This window comes from Monodelphis domestica, chromosome 3, assembly GCF_027887165.1.
Source record: "Monodelphis domestica isolate mMonDom1 chromosome 3, mMonDom1.pri, whole genome shotgun sequence".
Taxonomy (NCBI): Eukaryota; Metazoa; Chordata; class Mammalia; order Didelphimorphia; family Didelphidae; genus Monodelphis; species Monodelphis domestica.
Window position 1 is genome coordinate 325589282 of NC_077229.1, and position 21478 is coordinate 325610759.

A 21478-nucleotide genomic window follows, 5' to 3' on the forward strand; every position below is an offset into this window, starting at 1 on the left:
GAAAGGAAAATCCCCTAAGAGAATGTATTAGGACAGAGGAAGAGATTTCCTATAAAACTCACCGAATTATCTTCTTTTCCCAAAGAAGAATATGAATCATTTGCTGGATTCTTTGGTGTGGCAAGTTCAGACTTCTTCACTTTTGGCTCAGGTTTGCTTTCTTTGGCAACTAGTTTTGTCATGGATTTAGGGGGACTTGACTTCTGATGTGGTTGCTTCGGTACCAGTGCCAAAGAAGACTGGTTCACACTTCCATCTTCCTCCTTGTCTTCTGATGGTTGCAATGGTGCATTCAGTTTCACATAATAGCCATGATACTGTGAATGCAACTCCCCATTACCAGGATGGAAGGAGGTATTTTGTTGGCCAGAGTATTTGGACTGAGGCAATACTGTTACCTCCTCCTTTGGGGGTACCTTTGAAAGTAGGGGCTTGTTGACAACTGCTGTTACATGCTCATCAGCAATATTCTTGTTTTCTTGATTGAGTCTTGCCCCTGAGCTTGGGTTTTGCTTTTTCAATGGAGTGGAAGGCTGAGGAGAGTGGCTTGATTTTGGACTTGGCTCAGGAGATCTGGGAGGAGTTGTGCCTTTTCTATAAAAATGAGGAGATTCCTTTGGTGAAGGTGGCTTTTCTGGGACTTTTTCTTCTGGATTTTCTTTAGTTTCTATGCCTTCCTTAAATCTCTGTTTGATATAATCAGGACCTGTAAGAGATGACAATGGAAAAATGTGACTAAAATAGGATGTAATGCCTTATTAATTCTGCTGACAGTTTTCTGCTGGATTAAATTCACTTATTCTACCTTTAGATGTGAAGCAGAGCTATGTTTAGAAAAGCTGCACATTTTAATCCAAAGTTGGCTATATATTTGGTATCATGGTATAGTATATAAGTTGACTTTGGAGTTAGAAGACCTGGGGTCAAGTCCACCTTCAACTACCTCTGCAGTTTGTATGAAAGGAAAGAAGGAAGAAAAAAGGAAGGAAAGAAGGGAGGGAGAGAGGGAAAAAAGCAAGTATTTATTAAGCACCTATGGGTCAGATACTGTGCTATGAGCTTTTCAAATATTATCTCATTTGATGCTATGGTACTCTTATCTCAATTTTATAGTTGAGGAACAAAAGGCAAACAGAGGTAAAGTGACTTGCCCAAAGTCACATAGGTAATAAGTGATCTATAAAAGGAGGAAGGCTAGACTCAGTGACCTCTAATGTTCCTTCCATCCTTAAATCTATAGTATTTTGACAACTGTTTTATATCTTCCCTTCTCACTCATATATAATTTTCTCTCAGGAACTTCCCCTTCTCAAATGTGCATATTATATTCCCTTTGGCCACCACAATCTTGATTCCTCAATTAAAGCTCAATCCCATAAGAGTAGTCAAACATTTGGGAAGGAAAGTTGACTGTTCCCTTCCAATTACTTTCTAAGTTACTTTTGTGTCCTCCAGTGGAATGTCCACTGGCATCACCCATTTTCCAAATATATGCACTAAAGATTCTGCACAGAGGATTAACAGAGATTATTTCTATTCCATGGAATCATATGCTTGCCATATGCTACCCTACAGGTACTCAGAGGAAATGTGGCTCTGTAGCTGGGTAAATTTGTAATTCCCAATCATATAACTCCTAAAGGCCTTATACAGTATAGGATAATATTCCTTCTCAGAGATTAGATATCTTTAAAATTTGTCAAAAAACTTATTCATTGGATTTGTTGATTTAGGCTATCCCACTCCCAATTCTTTTGATATGAAGACCAGATGGCTCAGCAATTTTCATAACATGGTAGGAACTTATTTTACCATTTAAAATATATTATGAACTGGAATTATTGTCAAAACTTGATGAGCAATGGTTAAAAAAAAAGCTTGGTATTTGTGTCTCAGATCCTTCTGCAAGGAATAGGTATAAATATTCATGAGACAAGAGTGGGGGCACATCAATATGGAAATTTAACAAGGCAGTAGAAATCATAGAAGACATGAAGCATTTCTATTTCTAAATTATTCCCACAGAATTGTATCATATGAAAATGATTCAAACAACAGAACAAATAAGCATTTAACCTCTTAATAGAGATTATGTTTCCAGTAGGTAGGAGTCGAAGGTCACATCAATAAAAATATTGAGTATAATATTTTCTCATAAACATCCTTTTAATAAAACATAATTTATGGGTGAATCTCATTCCTTATTCTTTATAGAAAGGCAAGCTATCATCCTGGTTCAAGAGGCCAGTTAAATAGTGAGCACCTTTATTTTCACACTTACTAAGCTCTTACTTTGTTCAAGGCAGAGTGTGAAGCACTGGGTAGGTCAAGTGAAAAATAGTCTGTAAACTCAGGGAATTCTTTCTATATATTATATATATATATATATATATATATATATATAAGGTTTATGAAGAGATCTATATTATTTCATTTGAGCCTTATAACAACCCTGAAGTAGATGCTATAAAATTATTTCTTTAATGCAGATGAAGAAACTGAGGCTAAAATAAGCTAAGTGGCTTGCCCAACAGATAGAAACACATAGTATGGGGGCATAACCAGGAATTAATAGCTAGACTTTGATTTCAAATCCATACAGCTATCATTTAGGCCACTTTACCTTTTAGATTTATTTCAACAAAACACAATATAGATGCCTTTTCTTTTTTCTTACAACTCCCAGCTTCCCACCAATGGCCCATACCATTGGCCTTTTAAAAAGTGCCTAATTGTGGTATTGCAAATTATATATAAAATTAATTTATCAAATCATGTTCTGAGCCCTTAAGGACACTGTATATGGATATGTATAAAGAACAGGAAGAAAATGAAACACCAGATACATACATTATAAAGAGTTTACACTGTGCAACAAAGTGGCCAGCATACAAGGCACTACTATGTGAAAATGGTCAATGACTACATAGGCAAGGAAGTCTTGATAAAATTTGGTTTGTCTTAGGTTGAATTAAGTAAAAACTGTCTTTAACATTTTAAAATCACCCCCCCTCTTCCCTCCAAAGAAACAGTATTAAAAAGTCACGCTTGATTAAATTTAGCAGCTAGATTTTTGACCATCTGAATCATCCTGAAAAGAACCACTAAGTAATGAAAAACTGCCTCTGCATATTGAGGGAAAAGTCTGTTATGAAGTCCATGCTCTTTATTTTGTAAGAGACATATGAAGACTTGTGTAGAAAATTAATGGCTCTTCATATAATAAGCTTTGCTATTTAAGGGAAGTACAGATGAGAAAAGGTGATAGAAGATGCTTGAAGCACACCTAATGATTATTGAAAGTGAGAGAAGGTACAATTTGGAAACCGAGAAACCTCTTCACCTAGAAAAACAGCAGACTGAAGGAATAAAATGCCCTACATACTTGATAATTTCTGTTGGCATGTGTCAAAAGATAGGGACCAATTATGCCAAAGGGAGAAGAAAGATTTAACTATGTCTTAGAAGCTCCAAAGGGAGGAAGGAGACTGAAATCTTGAGGGTTTATTTAAGAGTATCAGGAAATTACCTTGGGGCTGGTAATAGGTCAACTGAATGAACAGAGACAAACTTGGTAATAATGGAAGAGTGATTTTGACAGAATGATAATGCTTGTGGTGACAGTTTAAGGAGTGATCCAGGGAATATGCAAAGAAGTTGTTTATACTGTGGGTACTGGGGGACTACTTGTTACTTTGCAGTAAAACATACATTCATAATAAAAAACAAATTAAGTAAATATATAAGGGGAGAGGGAAGTAAATCAGTTTATGACTATAGAGAGTATCTCTGAGGGTGAGAGTAAATGAGCTTGTGTGTACCAGAGCAAGTGCAGAGCTGGGGATTAATAAAATCATATATTCAGTGGTAGAAGAGCCTTTAGAGATTATCTAGTTAAAATATCCCCAGTTTACAGAAAAGGAAACTCATCTATAGAGGTAGTGTCTTGACCATCATTACACAGGGAATAAATAGCAGAGAGAATACTTAAATTCATGCTGTGCATTAAGACTTAGTCTGGTACAAACTGGCAGGGTGGGGAAGGGGTAGGGGAAGGAACAGGATTGCTGACCTAGAGGATAACCCAAGACCCAAGGTGACCACTGCAGTGTGTAACACCAATATGGCACTATTACAACCTATAATTAGTACCAGCTAAGGAGCATGGTGGATAGAGTACTGGACCTGAAGTCAAGAAGACCCAGGCTTAAATACTCCTCAGACAGTAGCTATGTAAACCTAGGTTTATCCAGCTATAAAATAGGAATTATAATAACAGCTAGTATTTATGTAGTGCTTTAAGATTTACAAAGCACTTTAAAATATTATCTCATTTTATTCTTGGAAAACAGATACTATAATAATGACTGCATCTACCTATACTGAAAGTGCTATATAAATGTTATCCATTACATTTTTACAACAGTATTTATGAGTATATACAATTATAATAAAATAATTGATGCTCAAAATGATTACTGAATAACAAAAAATAAGATCTTTATTGTACTATTTATTAAGGCATTAAAGAAATGTAGAAAACTTTCCATAAAGATAATTAAAACTTTTCAGTATTAAATAGTAATTATTACTGATATGGCACTTTAAAATTACAAAGTACTTTATATTATATTATTTCACTTAGGCCTTACAACAAGGCTATGAGAGAGGTATTACAGATATTATCTTCATTTCATAGATGAGGAAACTGAGGCACAAAGGCCCATAGTCATGTAGCACTGAGCTCAGTCAGTATTTTAGCCTGAAACTTCTTGATGCCAAGTCCAATACTCAGTCAACTATATCATACTCTTTTTCAAAATATCCACTTAAAAAGTACTTTCATTATGTGAGAAAGGTGCTCATTCAGGAAATCTCATTTTTCAGTGAAACATTAAAACAGTATTTGAACATCAGAACATTAAACACTAATTCCTTTTAAAATGGATTTTTATCCAGCTTGGGAACTATTTGGCAGTCACTGGTGATATTAGTTTCAAGGGATAACAACAAAACAGATTATGAAAGCAGAAGTGGAAAGATATTTTGGATTCAGTTTTTTTTTTTTTTTTTGTAAACTTGGACTGTATATTGTGACAACCAAGTAATAGACTTGCTGCTATTTAGTACCTTTTAGCAAGCTAGGGGCAACTGGTCCCACACTACTAATTTGTCTTTCCAAAATTCCATTTTGATGTCTGATAGGTTTAAAAGTGATATTAGAATAAAGGGACAATCCTCTCTCTCTCTCTCTCTCTCTCTCTCTCTCTCTCTCTCTCAAACAAGGGGCAATTTTAAGTTGAAATGCTTCAAGCATTTTCCTATTTCAAACTGAATGATAAGAGCCTTCTAAGTTCATTACAAATCTATGTCGTTGTGCTGACTTGACTATTATAAGATCTTACATTAATCCATTTTAATACTTGAACTATTAGGACAATTCTACTATGCCAAAAACATTTGCATGTCCCAAGACAAAAGCTGAATAAAAAAGCAAAAAACTTGTATGTTCATTTCTGAAGGACAATTACTCTTAAATCTTTTGTGTCCCACAAATTTTATAACCTGTTGAACTGGAATCAAAGCAATTAAAGAATATTCCACTATGAGTTTTCAAGTTTCCTGTTGCATATTAAAGCATGCATAAAACATGATGAATAAGACAATACTAAACAAATGAACTGAAAAAATACCTTTTAACAGAATAGCAACAATGTGGTACCACCAACTTTAATTTGATGGATCATTTCATTATGGCATAGCCTTTAAATGTGGACTGGCCAATTAATTGGGTATTCATACTTTAAGTTACATGATTAAAGGACTACTGATGTCATTAAATACTTTACACACACACACACACACACACACACACACGAGGTATTGTTCTGTTTCTTGGAACTTTTCCTGTTTCTTCTGCATTTCAAAGATCACATCTATTACTTACTCAGCACAGCACACCATAGTGAAAGCATTGAGTTACTGATATTAGCAGAAGCATCCCTTCTCCCTTCTACCCATCCCTCCTATTTCTCTTACAATGTAATTCAATATATTTATTTTTTTCATTATTTGAATCAAATTTATCATTTTGTTTATATAGTCAACTTCCAGTGAGAGAACTCCATCTACCAATATCAGCATCTACTAGACAACTTATGACTTACAACTGCCTGAGGTTCTGAGGTTAAGTTACTTGAAAAAAACCACTTGTATCCAGTATATGTCAGAGGTAGCTGTGTGATAGATCTTCCTGACTTTAAAGAAAGTTTTCAATACACTATGACATAGCTGCCATTTTCTTATCATATTGATCATTTTGTGAACACAAATGGAAATTTAAAGAAAAAACATAATGCTTAAAATATTCTATTTATTTTTAATTTTTCATTATTTTTCTAATTCATAGAGTGACTTAATGGACTCTTTATTATAAAATATAAAGGAAAAAGAGCCCAACAATTCCAAACCAAAAAACATCCAATAAAAGAATACTGTTGTTTTTCTTTTTTTTTTAAACTCTTACCTTCCATCTTAGAATCTATACTGTGTATTGGTTCCAATCAGAAGACTGGTAAGGGCTAGGCAATGGGGGTCAAGTGACTTGCCCAGGTCCCACAGCTAGGAAGTGTCTGAGGCCATATTTGAACCCAGTACCTCCTGTCTCTAGGTCTGGGTCTTAATCCACCCAGCTGATGCCAAGAGTGCTTTTATAAAGTATTTTATAAAGTGCTGAGAGAACCAAAATACCTGATAGGAGATGTGAACCTTTCAAAAATAGCTAATTATTTTGTTGGCAAATGGTATTAACAGGCCCAGGCACTTTCCCATTATTGTAATAGATCTATCTTGACTGATTATGTTTTTAGAACTTTCCCAGGTCTGAGTTCCAAAAAAATGTTTTTAACCCCCTCCCCCACCCCCAAGAAATTTTGTTCATGAAAAGCCCAAAAGTACTAAGAACTATGAATATGGTTGGAGATGGGAGTAATATAGACAAATTTGAACAGTTGAAGAGTTTGGGAAGGAAAGTCAAGAAATGGTTTGGCATAGGGAGATGACAGCATCATTCTGGAAGGCATCTAGGGGGATGATGTGTAGAGGTGGAAAGGATTCAACTACAATTGGGGGGGATGAAGAGGAGGAAATAAATAGGTTTTCTTGGCTAGCACAAAGACCTTAAGCTGGATCTATTAGAAATAAAGGCCCTGGGACAGTCAGTGGATAGAGAGCCAGGCCTAGAGACAGGTTTTGTGTTCATCTCACCTTGAAGCAAATCACTTGACCACAACTGCCTAGCCCTTTCAGCTCTTCTGCCTTGGAACCAAGATATAGTATTTATTCTAAGATGGAAAATAAAGGTTAAAAAAAAAGGCCCTCACTTGACAGTGGCATAAAGTTGAGAATGTCATGGAAGGAACTTTAGAAGCTATCTCTCTGTTCCCTCATTTTGCATATGAGGAAACTGAGAGCCAGAATAGGGGAAGTAGCTTGTGCAAGATCATGCGGGTCATGCAGATAGCAAGTCTCAATGGCAAACTTGGACCTAGACTCTCTGATTCCAGAGTTAGTGCACTTTCCAATGTACTATATTGGCAAAAGTTTTCCTTTGACAGCATACTCCATCCCTCTGTTTGAACACTGCTAACAAAAAGGGGACCTGCTACATTTTTGGGGAAAGGACAGCTCATTCCTTTTTTCCCTTTTAATTAATCTTTAATCATTAGAAAAATGCATCTGAAGCTGCAAGTTCCTTCCAATGCCTGAATAAGAAAGAATCTAATCCTTCTTCCATGTGACAGCTTTTAATATACTTGAGGACAGCTACTAGAGCATTTGAGATCTGAAAGGATTCTTAGCAGCTGTCTAATCCAACTGATGGAAACATCCCTAGAACACATCCAAGTAATAGTCATTCACCCTCTCCTTGAAACCTCTTGAAAGAGAAAATCTGCAACTTTTTCAGGCAGCCTATTTTATTTTTGGACAACTCTAATTGTCAGGAATTGTTTTTTCTGTTGTCAAGCTTAAACAGGCCCCCTTTTAAGCTTCTACCCATTGATCCTAATTCTGACCTCTATGGCCAAACATAACAAATCTCATCCTTCCTCCACAAGGTAACCCTTAAAGTAGTTGAAAAAATTTAGCAGCAAGGGATGAAAAATAAGAATTTTTCTCATCTGCAGTGATATATTTTCCATATTAATGGACTTAGTAGTATTTGGATATGTTTATCCCCTTTGCCTTTACCTAGCATTGGTATAATATTCTCTTGGTCAAATTATGTTTTTGTATCATTTACACCCACATGATAAATTTCTACTTGGGTTTAGTTTTGGGAAGAGTTTTGGCACTGGAGATGAATGTGTTTATAAAAAGTCAGAAAATCAAAACTCTGTAATCTAAGATGCTTCCTCTTTTCTTCAGTTGTTGAAAAACTTGAAACAAAATACATTGCATGATTGTTATAATAATAAGTCCAATTCAGGACCCTGAAAATACCGCTTTATTTCTAACAACCTCTAGGTGATCTCTGTTCAGTTTTATTCTTTACAATGTCATACCTTACTTTAATCTATAAGGTGCTCCAAGTCCCTTATGAGGTAGAAAGAATACAAAACATCTGATTTAATTTATAAAAACTCAGTTACATATATGTGTATATACATATACCTGTTTGCCTAGAATTGAATGAAAAAATAGCAGATAATTAAAAATAAATTCAATTTTAATAAACTAAGAATATGAGAAAACACTCTTGTAGGCACAAAATGGTTAACTAGGTAAAGTGTAAAACTAAACTTCAATATAAAATGCACTAAATTTTATAAATATCTCTAGGAATATAAAAGAAAGGTGTGAGCAGACTGCAAACCATTAAAAACAAGTAATTGCAAAGGTGATGGGAGGCACAGGATATTGCCAAAGAATATATGACAGAAAAAGAAGGGCTAGTCCCATGGTGAGAGTGAGTGATAGACAACCTGCAAGTTCCAGCAGTATTCTCCAATAGAATATAAATTTAAGAGTACCAATTCTACCATTTCTGCCTTTGTGTCCCTAGTGCCTACCACAGTGCCCAGCACATAGTAGGTATTTAATAAATGTTAGCTGAGTAAATGTGTGAATCTTTATGATATCAAGAGGAGAGGAAAGCCCTCAGCATATTAATCTCCACTACCCCCCCCACATGGTAAACTTATTGGGAAGAAATGGATGAGAGGCTCACCAGATGGGCAGAAATGGATGGGCTATGATTGAAGGAAAACACACTGAAGAGAAAATATCCATTTGAGAACATAGGTTCATTTCAGCATTTGAGTCCTGAATATAGTAACCTACATATACACATACACACACACATGTTGCTAAGACATGCATTCTTTTTTGTGCTGTTCTTTAGAATCAAGGTCAAATATATAATACATAAGCAGACATAACTTGTGTTAAGTTTGCCAGTGTGTGTCAACTGTCTAATGGCATGTAATACTAAGTAAGCAAAGTGCTCTGTGTGTGTGTGCATTGCACTCTTTCCTTAGCCTTTCCTGAAACTGAATAAATTTAGTTATTCCCTTTAATCTGCCATCATCACTGAAAAAAAAATATAAATGTTGCAATTTCTGAAACAAATAACCAACACACACAGTATAGTAAGATAGGATTGGGTGTATTCAATGGTGTTCTTTGTGATCATAAAACAACTATTCTCCCAGAGCAAAACACAGTCATTCAATTGTGTACCTAGGTAAAACTAATGTGTTCAGACAAAAGAAAATGAAAAAAAAAATAGTACAAAGAAGAATTTACTTATTCTAATTTTGAAACTAGTTAAAGATAAAATAAGCTATGAGTTGAAGTCCCTTCTTTCCTCTGCCCAAGGTTAACAATTTTTCTACTAAAAATAATATCTTCTTGAAATAACTGAGAGTTTTGCATCTGAAATATGTAAATTAGCTCAGCAATATAACTTAGAAATAACCATTCAAAGTGCCTTTAGAAAATGTCTATCTTGTTTGATCATCCTGTAAATGAAGGGTAGAAAGCATGAGCTATTCCCTCAGGGACATCAATAATACCTCAGCAAAGGAAAAGCCTTCTATATAGTTGTTTGAAAAAAGAGTTGGCTCTGGGTCAAATGGGATTGTGGTCTCCACCCTTCTTTTCTTAAATAGCCCTGTTGTCTTTTCATGCTTCTGTGATGTATTCATTACAAGAAGGACAGCTTACTTATAGGTGACTGTTTTAGCTAAGAAAAGGGTGGAATTACATTTTCCCACAATATTTTTTTCCCAAACACTTTTTGCACCATAAAGGACCTTTTAAAACCATCTAGTCAGGGAAACTGAGATGACCCTACCTATCATTTACTTCTTAGTAGCACCTAGGGGAAATCTATAGGGACATCATGCACCAATAGACTTTAAAAACAGAAATGGTAAATTACCATTAAGGGTCAACAATAGTAAGTTTGTTTCCTTTCAAATGTGGCACAAACCAGTGCTGTTTTGCAAAGATGCATTGTTTTATGGTTGAAGAGATTCTCTACAGTGGCCCATTCCTTTGTTGAGCCAAGTCTGGAAGGAAAGAATAGAAGAATCACTGGGGAAAGTAAAACTCCTTCAGAAGGTCCAGATTCCACTAAGTATGCTAGGACAAGTAGTGTGATAGCTGAGTTCTGATACTGTAGAAGAATTAATGGGCTTTTATTTATTTTAAATGTATAAACATGGTTTATGAGGGGTTGCATTAAAAATTTTTTTAGGTTTTATAGATGGACTAATCTACATTTTCCACAAGAAATAAAAAGAATCAAAAAAGAATACAGGTGGAAAACAATATCTCTATCACTGGTTGAATCCTGAACTGTAGACACTAGAGGAAAGTCATTGTATACTAACAGTATAACTTTCATATCTATCTCCTGTGGTCCTCAGCCTAACCACCCTTTTCTCTTAGCAAAGACTAGTCTTCTCTAGCAGTCTTTCATTTCCTATTTTCTTTGTGGGCAAATTGAGAACACCCAGAGGTATTCATCTTACATCTATTCAATCTTTACAAAAGCCATCCCTCTCACTTTTAGGCTTGATCCTTCAATTATTTCTAGCGTGGTTTGTTTGTCTTCCTTGTTTTGGTCCCATTGGTTTTATCTCATGTGTTCTAAATTTGTACTTTTATAGGGATATGGTAGTAAAACAAAATAAAAAGAAGGAAAAAAGAGTGATTGAGGGATTTCTTTGAAAATTAAAAGAAGAAAACAGAAAGTGAAAAGAAATACAAGCAGTACAGATTTGAGAGCTATTTAAAAAGAAAAGCAAGTTATAAGAGACTTAAGCATTTAAGGGACAAATATCTTTTTTTGTTCCACTATGTATCTAGAAATGCTTATTTTAAGGGTACTTAAATTTAGAATAAAAATATAAAAAATATTTCATTATGATCACTAATCACAAACATTTGTCGAAGTTGTACTAGATTGAACCAGGTACTTTAATAGCTGATATTGGATCCTATCAAGCAACTCAAATGCATAAAATGCAGACCTTTTAATTCAGAAAATCTTTGTAAAGTAACACTACTCAAAAGTTTCCTCAGAACTTCATCCCTTCTCCCTTTTTCATGTTAAAAGTTAGAATTTTAAGTTTGACTTAATATGTCCTCTCACCTATGCATCTGCTGAAGTTTATGATACTGGACAAAGCAGTTTTATGTAAACAAATAGGAAAAGCTAGGGGGTTTGTTTTATTTAACATAGGAAAAGCTAAAGAGAATTATGCTATAGAGATGAAAACACATTTCAAACTAGAAAATCTTTATCAGAAAAGAGGCTATATGTTATCTTGTTACATATTTTAACTTATTGTGCTGTCAAATTTAAAGTACTGCCTACAGATAAATCTATGACTAAGATACTTCTCTTATAAAATCAGATATGTAGTTCAGCCTTACAAATCGATTAGCAAATATATCAGGTAAAATAATTTTCCTAGCTTTTTCTATTGAGATAGAGTATCCACAGAAATATAGTGTTGACCTTTGGAATCAGGAAAACTTCAATTCATATCTAGTCTCACTTACTGTGCAAGTTTGGATATTTTCTCCCTTAGTTTACTCATTTATAAAGTGAAGATAATTAATATTATCTATTTCCCAGGGCTATAGTAAAGATTAAATGATATTCTATTTATTAAGCATTTTGCAAGCTTAAAGCATTATATAGATGCTAGCTACTATTATTGTTACTGATATAATTTTGATAGACATTTATAAATAGAGAGGCAGTGTCATCTCAATTGTTACTTAAATTTATGGTCATAATCATCCCACTCTCTTTCAGGTTCTGGTCCCTTACCTGTTTGAGTTGTTTAGTACCAAAGAGTGTGGGTTATTTGTTGCCAAGGCAAAAACAAAGAAACAAACAAACAAACAAAAAACCACAATGGAAAGAAATCCCAAATCCCCTAAGTCAGTACTTAGACAACTCTATTCCTGTTCTCTCTTGCTTGTTTTGTGTTTTTGTAAGCATTCAAAAGACAAGAATATTTAGTTTAACAAAGAATACTCTCCATGGAAAGTAGAATCAAATCAAATCAACTGAAAGGCCAATGTCCTTTTCCCACACTTCTTCATGAAAGAAGAACAAATGGCTTTTACCTGGTTGATAGAAATTTGGTGAAAGCTCTCTTGCAACAGCCCTTGCAATGTCACATTCTTGGCGGGCAGAAACGGCAGCCTGGTCAGCAGCATCTGCTTTTGCTCTTGCATGTGCAGTCCTAAGCAGGGCACAAAAGTCAGGAGTCAGCAAAGGTGCCATCTTATTAACTCACTTAGAATAAACGAATCCTTTATAATCCCATGAAAAGGAACATCTAACATTATCCTAAACATCCAAAGACCCTATCCTTGCATTCCCATAACTTCCTTTCTCTACTCCTATTCAGGAAATGAAAGTAAAAATAGGGTATGTAAAGAAAGATTGTGGGTCAACTTTTTAGGTCTTTCTTGGTCAAATCTTAAGATTATTTTAGCTTTCAATGTTTTTGTGCAAAGGAAGGTAGAAATGGAAGTAGTTACCTTAGAAGGTAATGTGTTGCTCTTTACTAAAGATCATTGAGTAAGTCAAAAGCTAAATGACGACCTATCATTACTCATTGAAAGGCCTTTTAATAAAGAATCCAGGTGATGTCCTAGGTGCTTAGGATACAATTTTTATTCAAAAATGAAATAACCTCTACCTCAAAGGTACCTACATTCTATTTGTGGGAAATAACATATACATAGATCAGTACATACAAAATAATAATTTTCTGTTGTAAGGTTTCTAAAAGTTATAGGCATCAGGATAGTCCTGATTTAGAAAGTGATACTTGAATTAAACTTTTAAGGAAACTAAGGCTTTTACAAGGAGAAGTGTGGAGGGAATATGTTCCAAGCTAAAGTGGAGGGAATATGTTTCAGGCATGAGGAACAGCCTAAGTAAAGGTATGAAGATAAGGCAGCAAGTAGGCTTTTTTGGTTGGTATATAAAGAAGAGAACTGTGGATAATCAATCTATAAAGATAGGCTGGCATTTGAAGGGGTTTAAAATCATGAATAGCTTTAAATGCCAAATAGTGCAGTTTGTATATTATCCTAGTCAGTCAACAAGCATGAGCTTACTATGTGCCAGTCACTGTGCTAAGTGCTAGGTATGAAAAGAAAGGCAACAAAACCACAAACTAACAAACAGACAAAACCCTTATTCCACCTCTCATGTGCACAACCTAATGGAGGTGACAACATACAAATAACTATGGATAAATAAGCTATGTACAGGATAAGTTGGAGATAATTTTGGAGAGGAAGCACTAAGAATAAGTATGACTGGGAAAGGCTTCTTTTTAAATAGAAATCAATGGAATTTCTTAAGGGGGAAAGTAACATACTCAGATTCATGATTTAGGAAAATCAATCTGGCAAGTGTGTGGAGGGTGAATTAGAAAGGGGAGGATGGAGGCAGGGAGACAAATCAGGAGACAATTGCATAGTCCATGGAAAAGACAATGAGGGTCTTACCTGTGAGTGTGCCTGTGTGAGTATAAACAATGGGAGAGACTTGAAAAAGATTATATATTGATGAAGTAGGATCAACAAGACTTGGCAACTGATTAAAGGGACAGTGAAAGAGAGGGAAGAGTGTAGGAATACTTTGCAGTTATAAATTTAGGTGAGTGGGAGGGTAATGGTGCCCTCAACAGAAATAAGAAAGTTGGGAAGATAGAGGATTTGGGAGGACTGCAGGAGAAATTAAGTTGCATCCAGTTGTAAATGTCTAATTTCAAACTCCAATGTGCCCATCATAGGGGTAGCTAGTTAGGACAGTGAATAGAGCTCTGGCTTGGAGTCAGGACCTGGGTTCAAATTTGACTTCAGGCACTTCCTTAACCCTGTGATGCTGAGCAAGTCACTTAATCCCAACTGCCTACCCTTTGCCTCTTTTTTGTCTTAGAATTAATACTAAGACAGAGGCGTTTAAAACAAATCAATCCAAAATGTCCATCACAATTGATGATGCCTGATAAGAGTAGAGGAGAGAACCTAGAAACAGATATATACATCTGGAAGGTATCTGAATGTAGAACCTTTTAGAATTGTTAGAATGTTTCAGTGAGAGAGAGGGTCCAGGACAAAGCCCTAGGATGGCAATCCAGCAAAGGAGATAGATGAAAAATGGGCAGGCCGGTAGAAGAATCACTGATTCAGAGCTAGATGGGATCACAGACTTATCTAGTCCAACTCCTTGGTTTTGTGGATGAGGAAACTGAGGCCTGAGAATATAAATGACCTGTCCAAAATCACACAATTTATAAAGTAAATGAACAAATCAAGAGAACACTGTATCCCGAAAGTGAAACATTATGGAACTATCCAATGTAATGGACTTTACTAGTAGTAATACAACAATCTAGGACATTTCTGAGGGAATGCTATCCACATTGAGAGAAAGAACTATGGAAATAGAATCTCAAAAGAAAATCTTATGACATCATTTATCACTTATTTATAAGAGTATATGATTTGGGGTTTTGGTTTTAAAACATTCTTCTAATGGAAAAAATGAATAATGTGGAAATGGGTATCAAATGATAGCATTTGTACAATCCAGTGGAATTGCTTGTCAGCTCTGGGAGTGGGGAGGGAAGAGAGGAGGAAACGAAAATGAATCATGTAAACATGGAAATATATTTTTAAAAAATAAAATTAAAATAAAAAAATAGTAAATGAGAACTAGGAGGGACAACCAAGGAGACCAAGAGGTCAGTAGCATCAAACCAAACAGACAGGTCAAGGAGTAAAAATGAAAAAAAAAGTTATGATGGAAAAAGGAATTCTTATTTAGGTATGGGTTGGAAATGAAAATTCCTCTTAACTCTGAAATTCTCTGATTCTATCTATGACCCAGAAGAAATTTATCCATAGTTTCCATTTCTTATTTGAGAATTTCTATTTATACCAAAACCTATTTGAGGCAGTTATTAAGGCATTAGAATTGCAAGGTGGTCATAACTTTTCATCTCTGTTCTTTCATTCTTCTTTTCAATTTCTTTTTGGTGGCTTTTCCACTAGTGCATTCATGTTATCCCTTCCCAGAATACATTTTGCCATTCCAATGCCTCCACTCAGGCTAAACAGTGACTTCTTCCTCATCAATATTTATGTTCTTTCCCAGAGACTTCATTACTGCTTGTTTTCTTGATTGTCTATATAGGTATAAATAGGGAAGGAGAAAAAGACTCAGCGCTTCTATCACTATGACTGCTGCTGGTGGCAACTTGACCAGATTTTTAGATACAAAGATGCCAATAATACACAACCAGTCTAATGAGCCTGGGACTAGATGCTCTTATCCCTGAGGGGCTGAATTTCAGGATCTGGAGAACATGTCTTACCAAAAATTGGATCTAAGGAGTTAATGGCAAACTGTAGCAACCTGCTAAGTGAGCAAACAGAGTGTATCCAGAATGAAGAAGAGAACAACTGGGACTGAAAAACTGATGAAGTATGCTGGAGATTTTGTATGGACATGGGGAAAGCAGACAAATTGATGTGCAAGAGTGTATGCCTCAAGTGCTTCTTTAACCCAAGTAGAGACCACAATTCTTTTTAATCCTTCAAGGGACTCACTTACTGAAATTCAGTTACTGGACATGGCAGCCCCGGTTTAAAAAACTATGATCTGAACAGTTCACAGTAAAATTACAATGTAGACTGGTGCTCGGAATTTTTGGATTCCCCCTGGATTAGTTTACTTTATGGAATATGCAGTTCATATGGATTAAAGTGATTTAACTTATATATGAATGAATTAGCATTATTCCATTCCCATCCAAGGGCATATAAAAGGATTATAATTATCAGTCAATTTGTAGCTGTTGCTATTGGTAACAAATGGGACCAAGGGTAAAATAGGATGGATCAATAAAAATCTATAATTACTAGTGGAAAACCCTATAAAGTTAGTGTCCTACTTACTTACCAATGAAGAATCAAATATTCATCTCTGAAGGTCTGTACGGTCATGTCATAGGGAGTCAGTTTTTTTATATTTAAAAATTCACATACTACTTTTGCTAAATTACTGAAAATTTTAAAGAGCTAAGAAAAAAATATTTTGGTGGCTTAAATGCTATTTCCTAAGTCAACAACAGCCTTTTTATTCCATAGTCAATTGCCTAATGTTAGCTAATCTGTATAATGTATGGTTTTGCATTTCTAGTTTTGTAAATGAATAAAGAACATTTTTTGCTAACATTTTAATGAATATAAGGTAGCATCTCTCTACATATAGATAAATTCCAATCAAAATTCACTATAATTTCATTGTCTCGTAGGTTTATAAGTAGAGGAAATCTCAGAGACCATCAAATTCAATTCCCTTATTTTATAGTAGAAGAAACTAAGGCCAGAGAGGTTTAGGGACTTGTCTACAATAAAAATAGTAAACTGATATAAACTAACATTTAAAGCTAGGCCCTTTTACTCCAAACTTATAACACTTCTCTAGTGTTTACACTATCCCACTCATGTTTAAGTGCTTCTGTTCAAAGATATTTCAAACATGATGTTTCAAACCTCCACTTACATTTCAATATTCTCTTGTCATTTTTTTGTATCACCTTAGAAATTTTCTTTTTTTGGAGAAACAAAAATATAGTTCACTGTGTAAAATATGTAAAGTATTTAGGGGACATAATGCCCAATACATAGTACCCTCATCTCATTGAAGGTTACAATCTAGTTGATCTAGCTGTAAAAACCTAGTTAACTGAGTTTTACCATAAAATCCCTTTTTGTTTCAATCCTAATTCAAATCTTCCTAAAAATTATAAGTACACCATTCCACACAATATAAGCAAATCTTTCTCTAACAAGGATTTTGCTGTGACACAGAACCATCATTTGAACAATCACTGTAATTGTGTGGTATGCTGGATTTAAATGCAAAAGCTGTGGACAATTTTGTTTAACACCAATGAAAGAACTGAATTAGATGTCTTTAAATGTCCCTTCAGGCTCATCATATATATACATATAAATAACAAAAAGGAGTATGGGAATGAGGGTATAGAATGAATCTTTTGATTCCAGATTCATTGTTCTTTCACACTATTATTTAATTACATATCTATTTACATTTTAAGAACAATTCTGCTAAAAAATCCACTCACCATTATCCTCTTACTTCTATGGTACATGAATATTCTTCATGCCAAGTAAATTTCTCTTTAATGTCAAAGGTTTTTTTTCTTTTTTGGTCTCAAAGTATTATTTTCCTATGCATCCTTTACCTTTATGTATATTCTCTTTTTATGGACTTATTTTTATGACTTCTCTATACATCTACATTTTTTGTTCCCCTACTGCTTATATATTTTACAATAATATCTTTTTGGCAGCTTTGAAATGTCACTGAAAATTATCCCTCTTCAAGATGGAAAAAAAAGTGGTCATTTCCAAGTTGTTTGAACTCCCATTGATTTGAACTGAAACATCTATGCCATCTTCAAATGCCAATAACAAATGATCATCTATTTTTCATGTTATCTAAATTCACAAAATTACCTTTAAGCATTTCTAAATTATTTTTGCCTGAGATTCTCAAAATTCTCTATTTTGATTCTACTGGGTTTTAGAATATCTTCCAATAAGGTAGGAGAAGGGGAAGCAAAGGCAAAAATTGATTTAGTAGTTTGTCCAATATCAAGGAAATTGAGGCAGAACTATCACTATAGACCACCCAGAAAAACCGTCACGGGCCAGTTTGCCTGATACATTTCATTATTGCCTATATTGGTTCTTTTCTTGAATACAAATCCAGCTTCTGACAGTAATTAGCTGCATGATCCTGGGCAAATCCCTTAAACTTTTGTTTGCCTCACTTTCCTTAAATGCAAAATGGGTATAATAGTAATTGCACCTGCCTCAGAGGGTTGAGGATCAAACGAGACATTTGTAAAGCACTTCACATAGTACTTAGCACATAGTAGATGCTTAATAAATGCTGGTTCTCTTCCTTCTGTCCACCAAATAAAATCTATTGGGGCTTCCCTATTATGTAGATATTTCAATACTTCAAACAAACATTTCTGATGTGGGTGTTTCCTCTATCATTAAATTTATAACCTCTCAATTCCTTCTTAGAGGATAATTGCTTTGACCAAAAAATTCATCACTGGCCAATTTACCAATAAACTTCTGTGATCTTCATTTGGGTGATCCTTGAGCAAAAGACTTACAAGCCTTCATTGTGCACAACTGTAGGCTCTCTAGCTACACTTCTTCAATGCAGAGATTGTAGATGGGACCCACATTCTAAAGTTGAACACACAGGAACAGGAGAATGAGCATTGAAACACGTCTCAGAATTAGAATGAACTTGTGGATTCAAATGCTACTGAGAAAGCATCTAGCTTGATAATAGTATAGGAGAAGCTATAAAACATAGTGATAGACAGCTGGACTTGAGTCAAAGATGTGGGCTCAAATTTTGCCAGTTAAAAGCTATATAAAGCTTAGGTAACTCATTTAACTTTTCTCAGACTCAGTTTCCTCAACTTTGGCTGTCATCTAAGTTTGTTTCATATGGAAGAAGGGAGGCCTACCTGCAAGCACAGGTGAGAAGGAAAAGGTAAAGATGAAAGAGGCATTCCCCCCCCCCCTCATCAATAAGAGAACTGACCAAAAGACCCAGAAGATAGATTGTGCTTTGAGGGAGAAAGGGAGGGAGGGAGGGAGAGATGAAGAGAAACAGAGATGGAGACAGAAACAGGGAATGAGCCAATAAAACAAAAGAGAGACATGGAAAATGACAATGGAAAGAATCAGAGAACGTGGATTCAAATCCTAGCTTTGCCATTCATTAACTCTAGAGAAATTGGGAAGTTACAAATTATAAAGGAAATAATGGTGGTACTTATTGCCTCACATTCTTCTCAGCCTGGGCAAGTCCACTTATCCCTGTTTGCCTAACCCTTATCTATCTGTATTAGAGTTACTAAGACAAAGTTAAGGGTTTAAAAGTATCTATATTGGAGGACAGCTGGATGGCTCAGTGGATTGAGAGCCAGGTCTAGAGATGGGAGGTCCTGGGTTCAAATCTGAACTCAGACATTTCATAGCAGTGTGACCTTGGCCAAGTCACTTAACCCCCATTGTCTAGTCCTTAACACTTTTCTGCCTTGAAACCAATACACAATATTGATTCTAAGATGGAAGGTTAGGGTTTAAAATTTTTTTAATAACACTAAACAAATAAAAGTACCTAACTCACAGGGTGGCTGTTAGGATAAAGAGTGCTTTGCAAATATTTGCAAGTTAAACAACTACATAAATTTTATTATTGTTATTATTATTATTGTTATTGTTAATTATTCTTGAAGCTGCTAGAGAAAGCTTTCCTGTCCTGAAGTGCAGAGCCCTTAACTGGGGAAGGGTGTGTGTGTGTGTGTGGGGGGGGGTGGCAGCACATATAATCTGGAGCCCCAAATACTACTGTAGAATATGAAAAGGAAAAAGAAGTAATGGTTGTAAATCAATGTAAATGGTTGTAAAAGAAGTAATGTGAGATGTAAATTCCTCTCAAGATTGCAAGTTCTTTCAGAGGAGGGACTATTTCTTATTTCATCTTTGTATTTTCAGTCCTCAGCATAATGCCTGATACAAAATGAATTCTTAGCAAAATGCTTACTGACTTGAATCAAATCCTACTTGTTTCTCTGCTACTAATAATACCAGGGAAAAAAAGACCTAGCCTATCAGTATGATGTCAAAAGACCCAGAACTGGACCCTTACCTTTATTATGAGAAATATTTCTGCCTCAGTTTTAAGAAAAATCAATCATCTCATCATTAAGAATACTTCTGTACAAGAGTTTTTATTATTGAAGATTTTACTTGCTACCATTTTCCCTTTCCTTGGCAAATGTTAATCTATGATGGGTTTCTCTAAGACCTGTAACTGTATTTGGAGTGTAAATACCATTATTTACCTACATAGCTTCCCTCTCACACATTTTCCTTCTGTATGCCACACCCTTCTCCCAGTTCTCATGATGAAATAAAACAGTATTTTTTCCCTCATAGGCTGTCATGGTCAGCAACTGATAAAAGTAAACCTGAAGTTACTCCTTTATGTTTTTCTGAGATTAGCCCAGAACAGCAGTAGAAAATGATCTTGCATGACAAAATAAATATCTAAAAATGATTTAGCTCTTTCATTAATTTTATCCTAGAAGGAAACACTGAAGATGACTGTGCATGGGGAGTGGGGTTCATTTTCTTTATTCAATTTACAAGAATCAAAATGGTATTTGAGGAAGATTAATAATGGTGATACCAGCTGCTAGAAGCATGAAGAGAGGAAGCTATTAAAGTAGTCTAGTGAGGCAGGAGGTGAAACGGGTCAAAAGTGGAATAATAACAGTGGAATCTGAAAGAAAAAGAATAAAAAGTAAAAGGCACTGTCAAGGATAAAAAGAGCACTGACTGAAAAATATTTGATGCTGGGTAGAAACATGAAGTTTTTAGAGAAAAAGGAAAAAAGGAGTGTACACTGATATGATAAATTAGGATGAAGACATGCAGATTGTAGGATCTACTCGTGGATGAGAGGCCAAACAGGGACATTAACACATTGCCTGGTAGTTGGAAGTTGACTAGATGCCTACCTAAAGATAGAAAACGGTGTCTAGTTTCTACTGGCTCTTTGGTTGTGAACCAGGCTTGATTGGTACTAAACAGCTAAGAATGGGCAGGCCTACCTGGAAGCATGATTGAGAAAGAAAAGGTGAAGATGAAAGAGGCATTATTTTCTCTCATGCATAAAGGAACTAGCCGAAAGATCTGCACAACCTCTAGATTGTGCTTTAGGGAACTAACCAGAAGAGAGGAAGGGCATAAGCCAATAAAATAAATGAGAGACAGCAAGGTAAACTAGAAAGAG

The 21478-nt window shown here is 35.2% G+C and overlaps 1 protein-coding gene across 5 annotated transcripts in view; it reads right to left on the reverse strand.

Annotated features, from left to right (window-relative positions):
- The window catches only part of JPH1 (junctophilin 1), a 94389-nt gene that overhangs the window by 15375 nt on the left and 57536 nt on the right, over nucleotides 1–21478 (reverse strand). For all 5 annotated transcript variants that reach the window (XM_007486942.3, XM_007486944.3, XM_007486943.3 and 2 more), the window contains exons 3-4: nucleotides 12652–12770; nucleotides 63–706 (exon numbers count right to left, since the gene is read on the reverse strand). In XM_007486942.3, the coding sequence (XP_007487004.2) occupies nucleotides 63–706; nucleotides 12652–12770 (763 nt within the window). The remainder of the gene's footprint in view (nucleotides 1–62; nucleotides 707–12651; nucleotides 12771–21478) is intronic.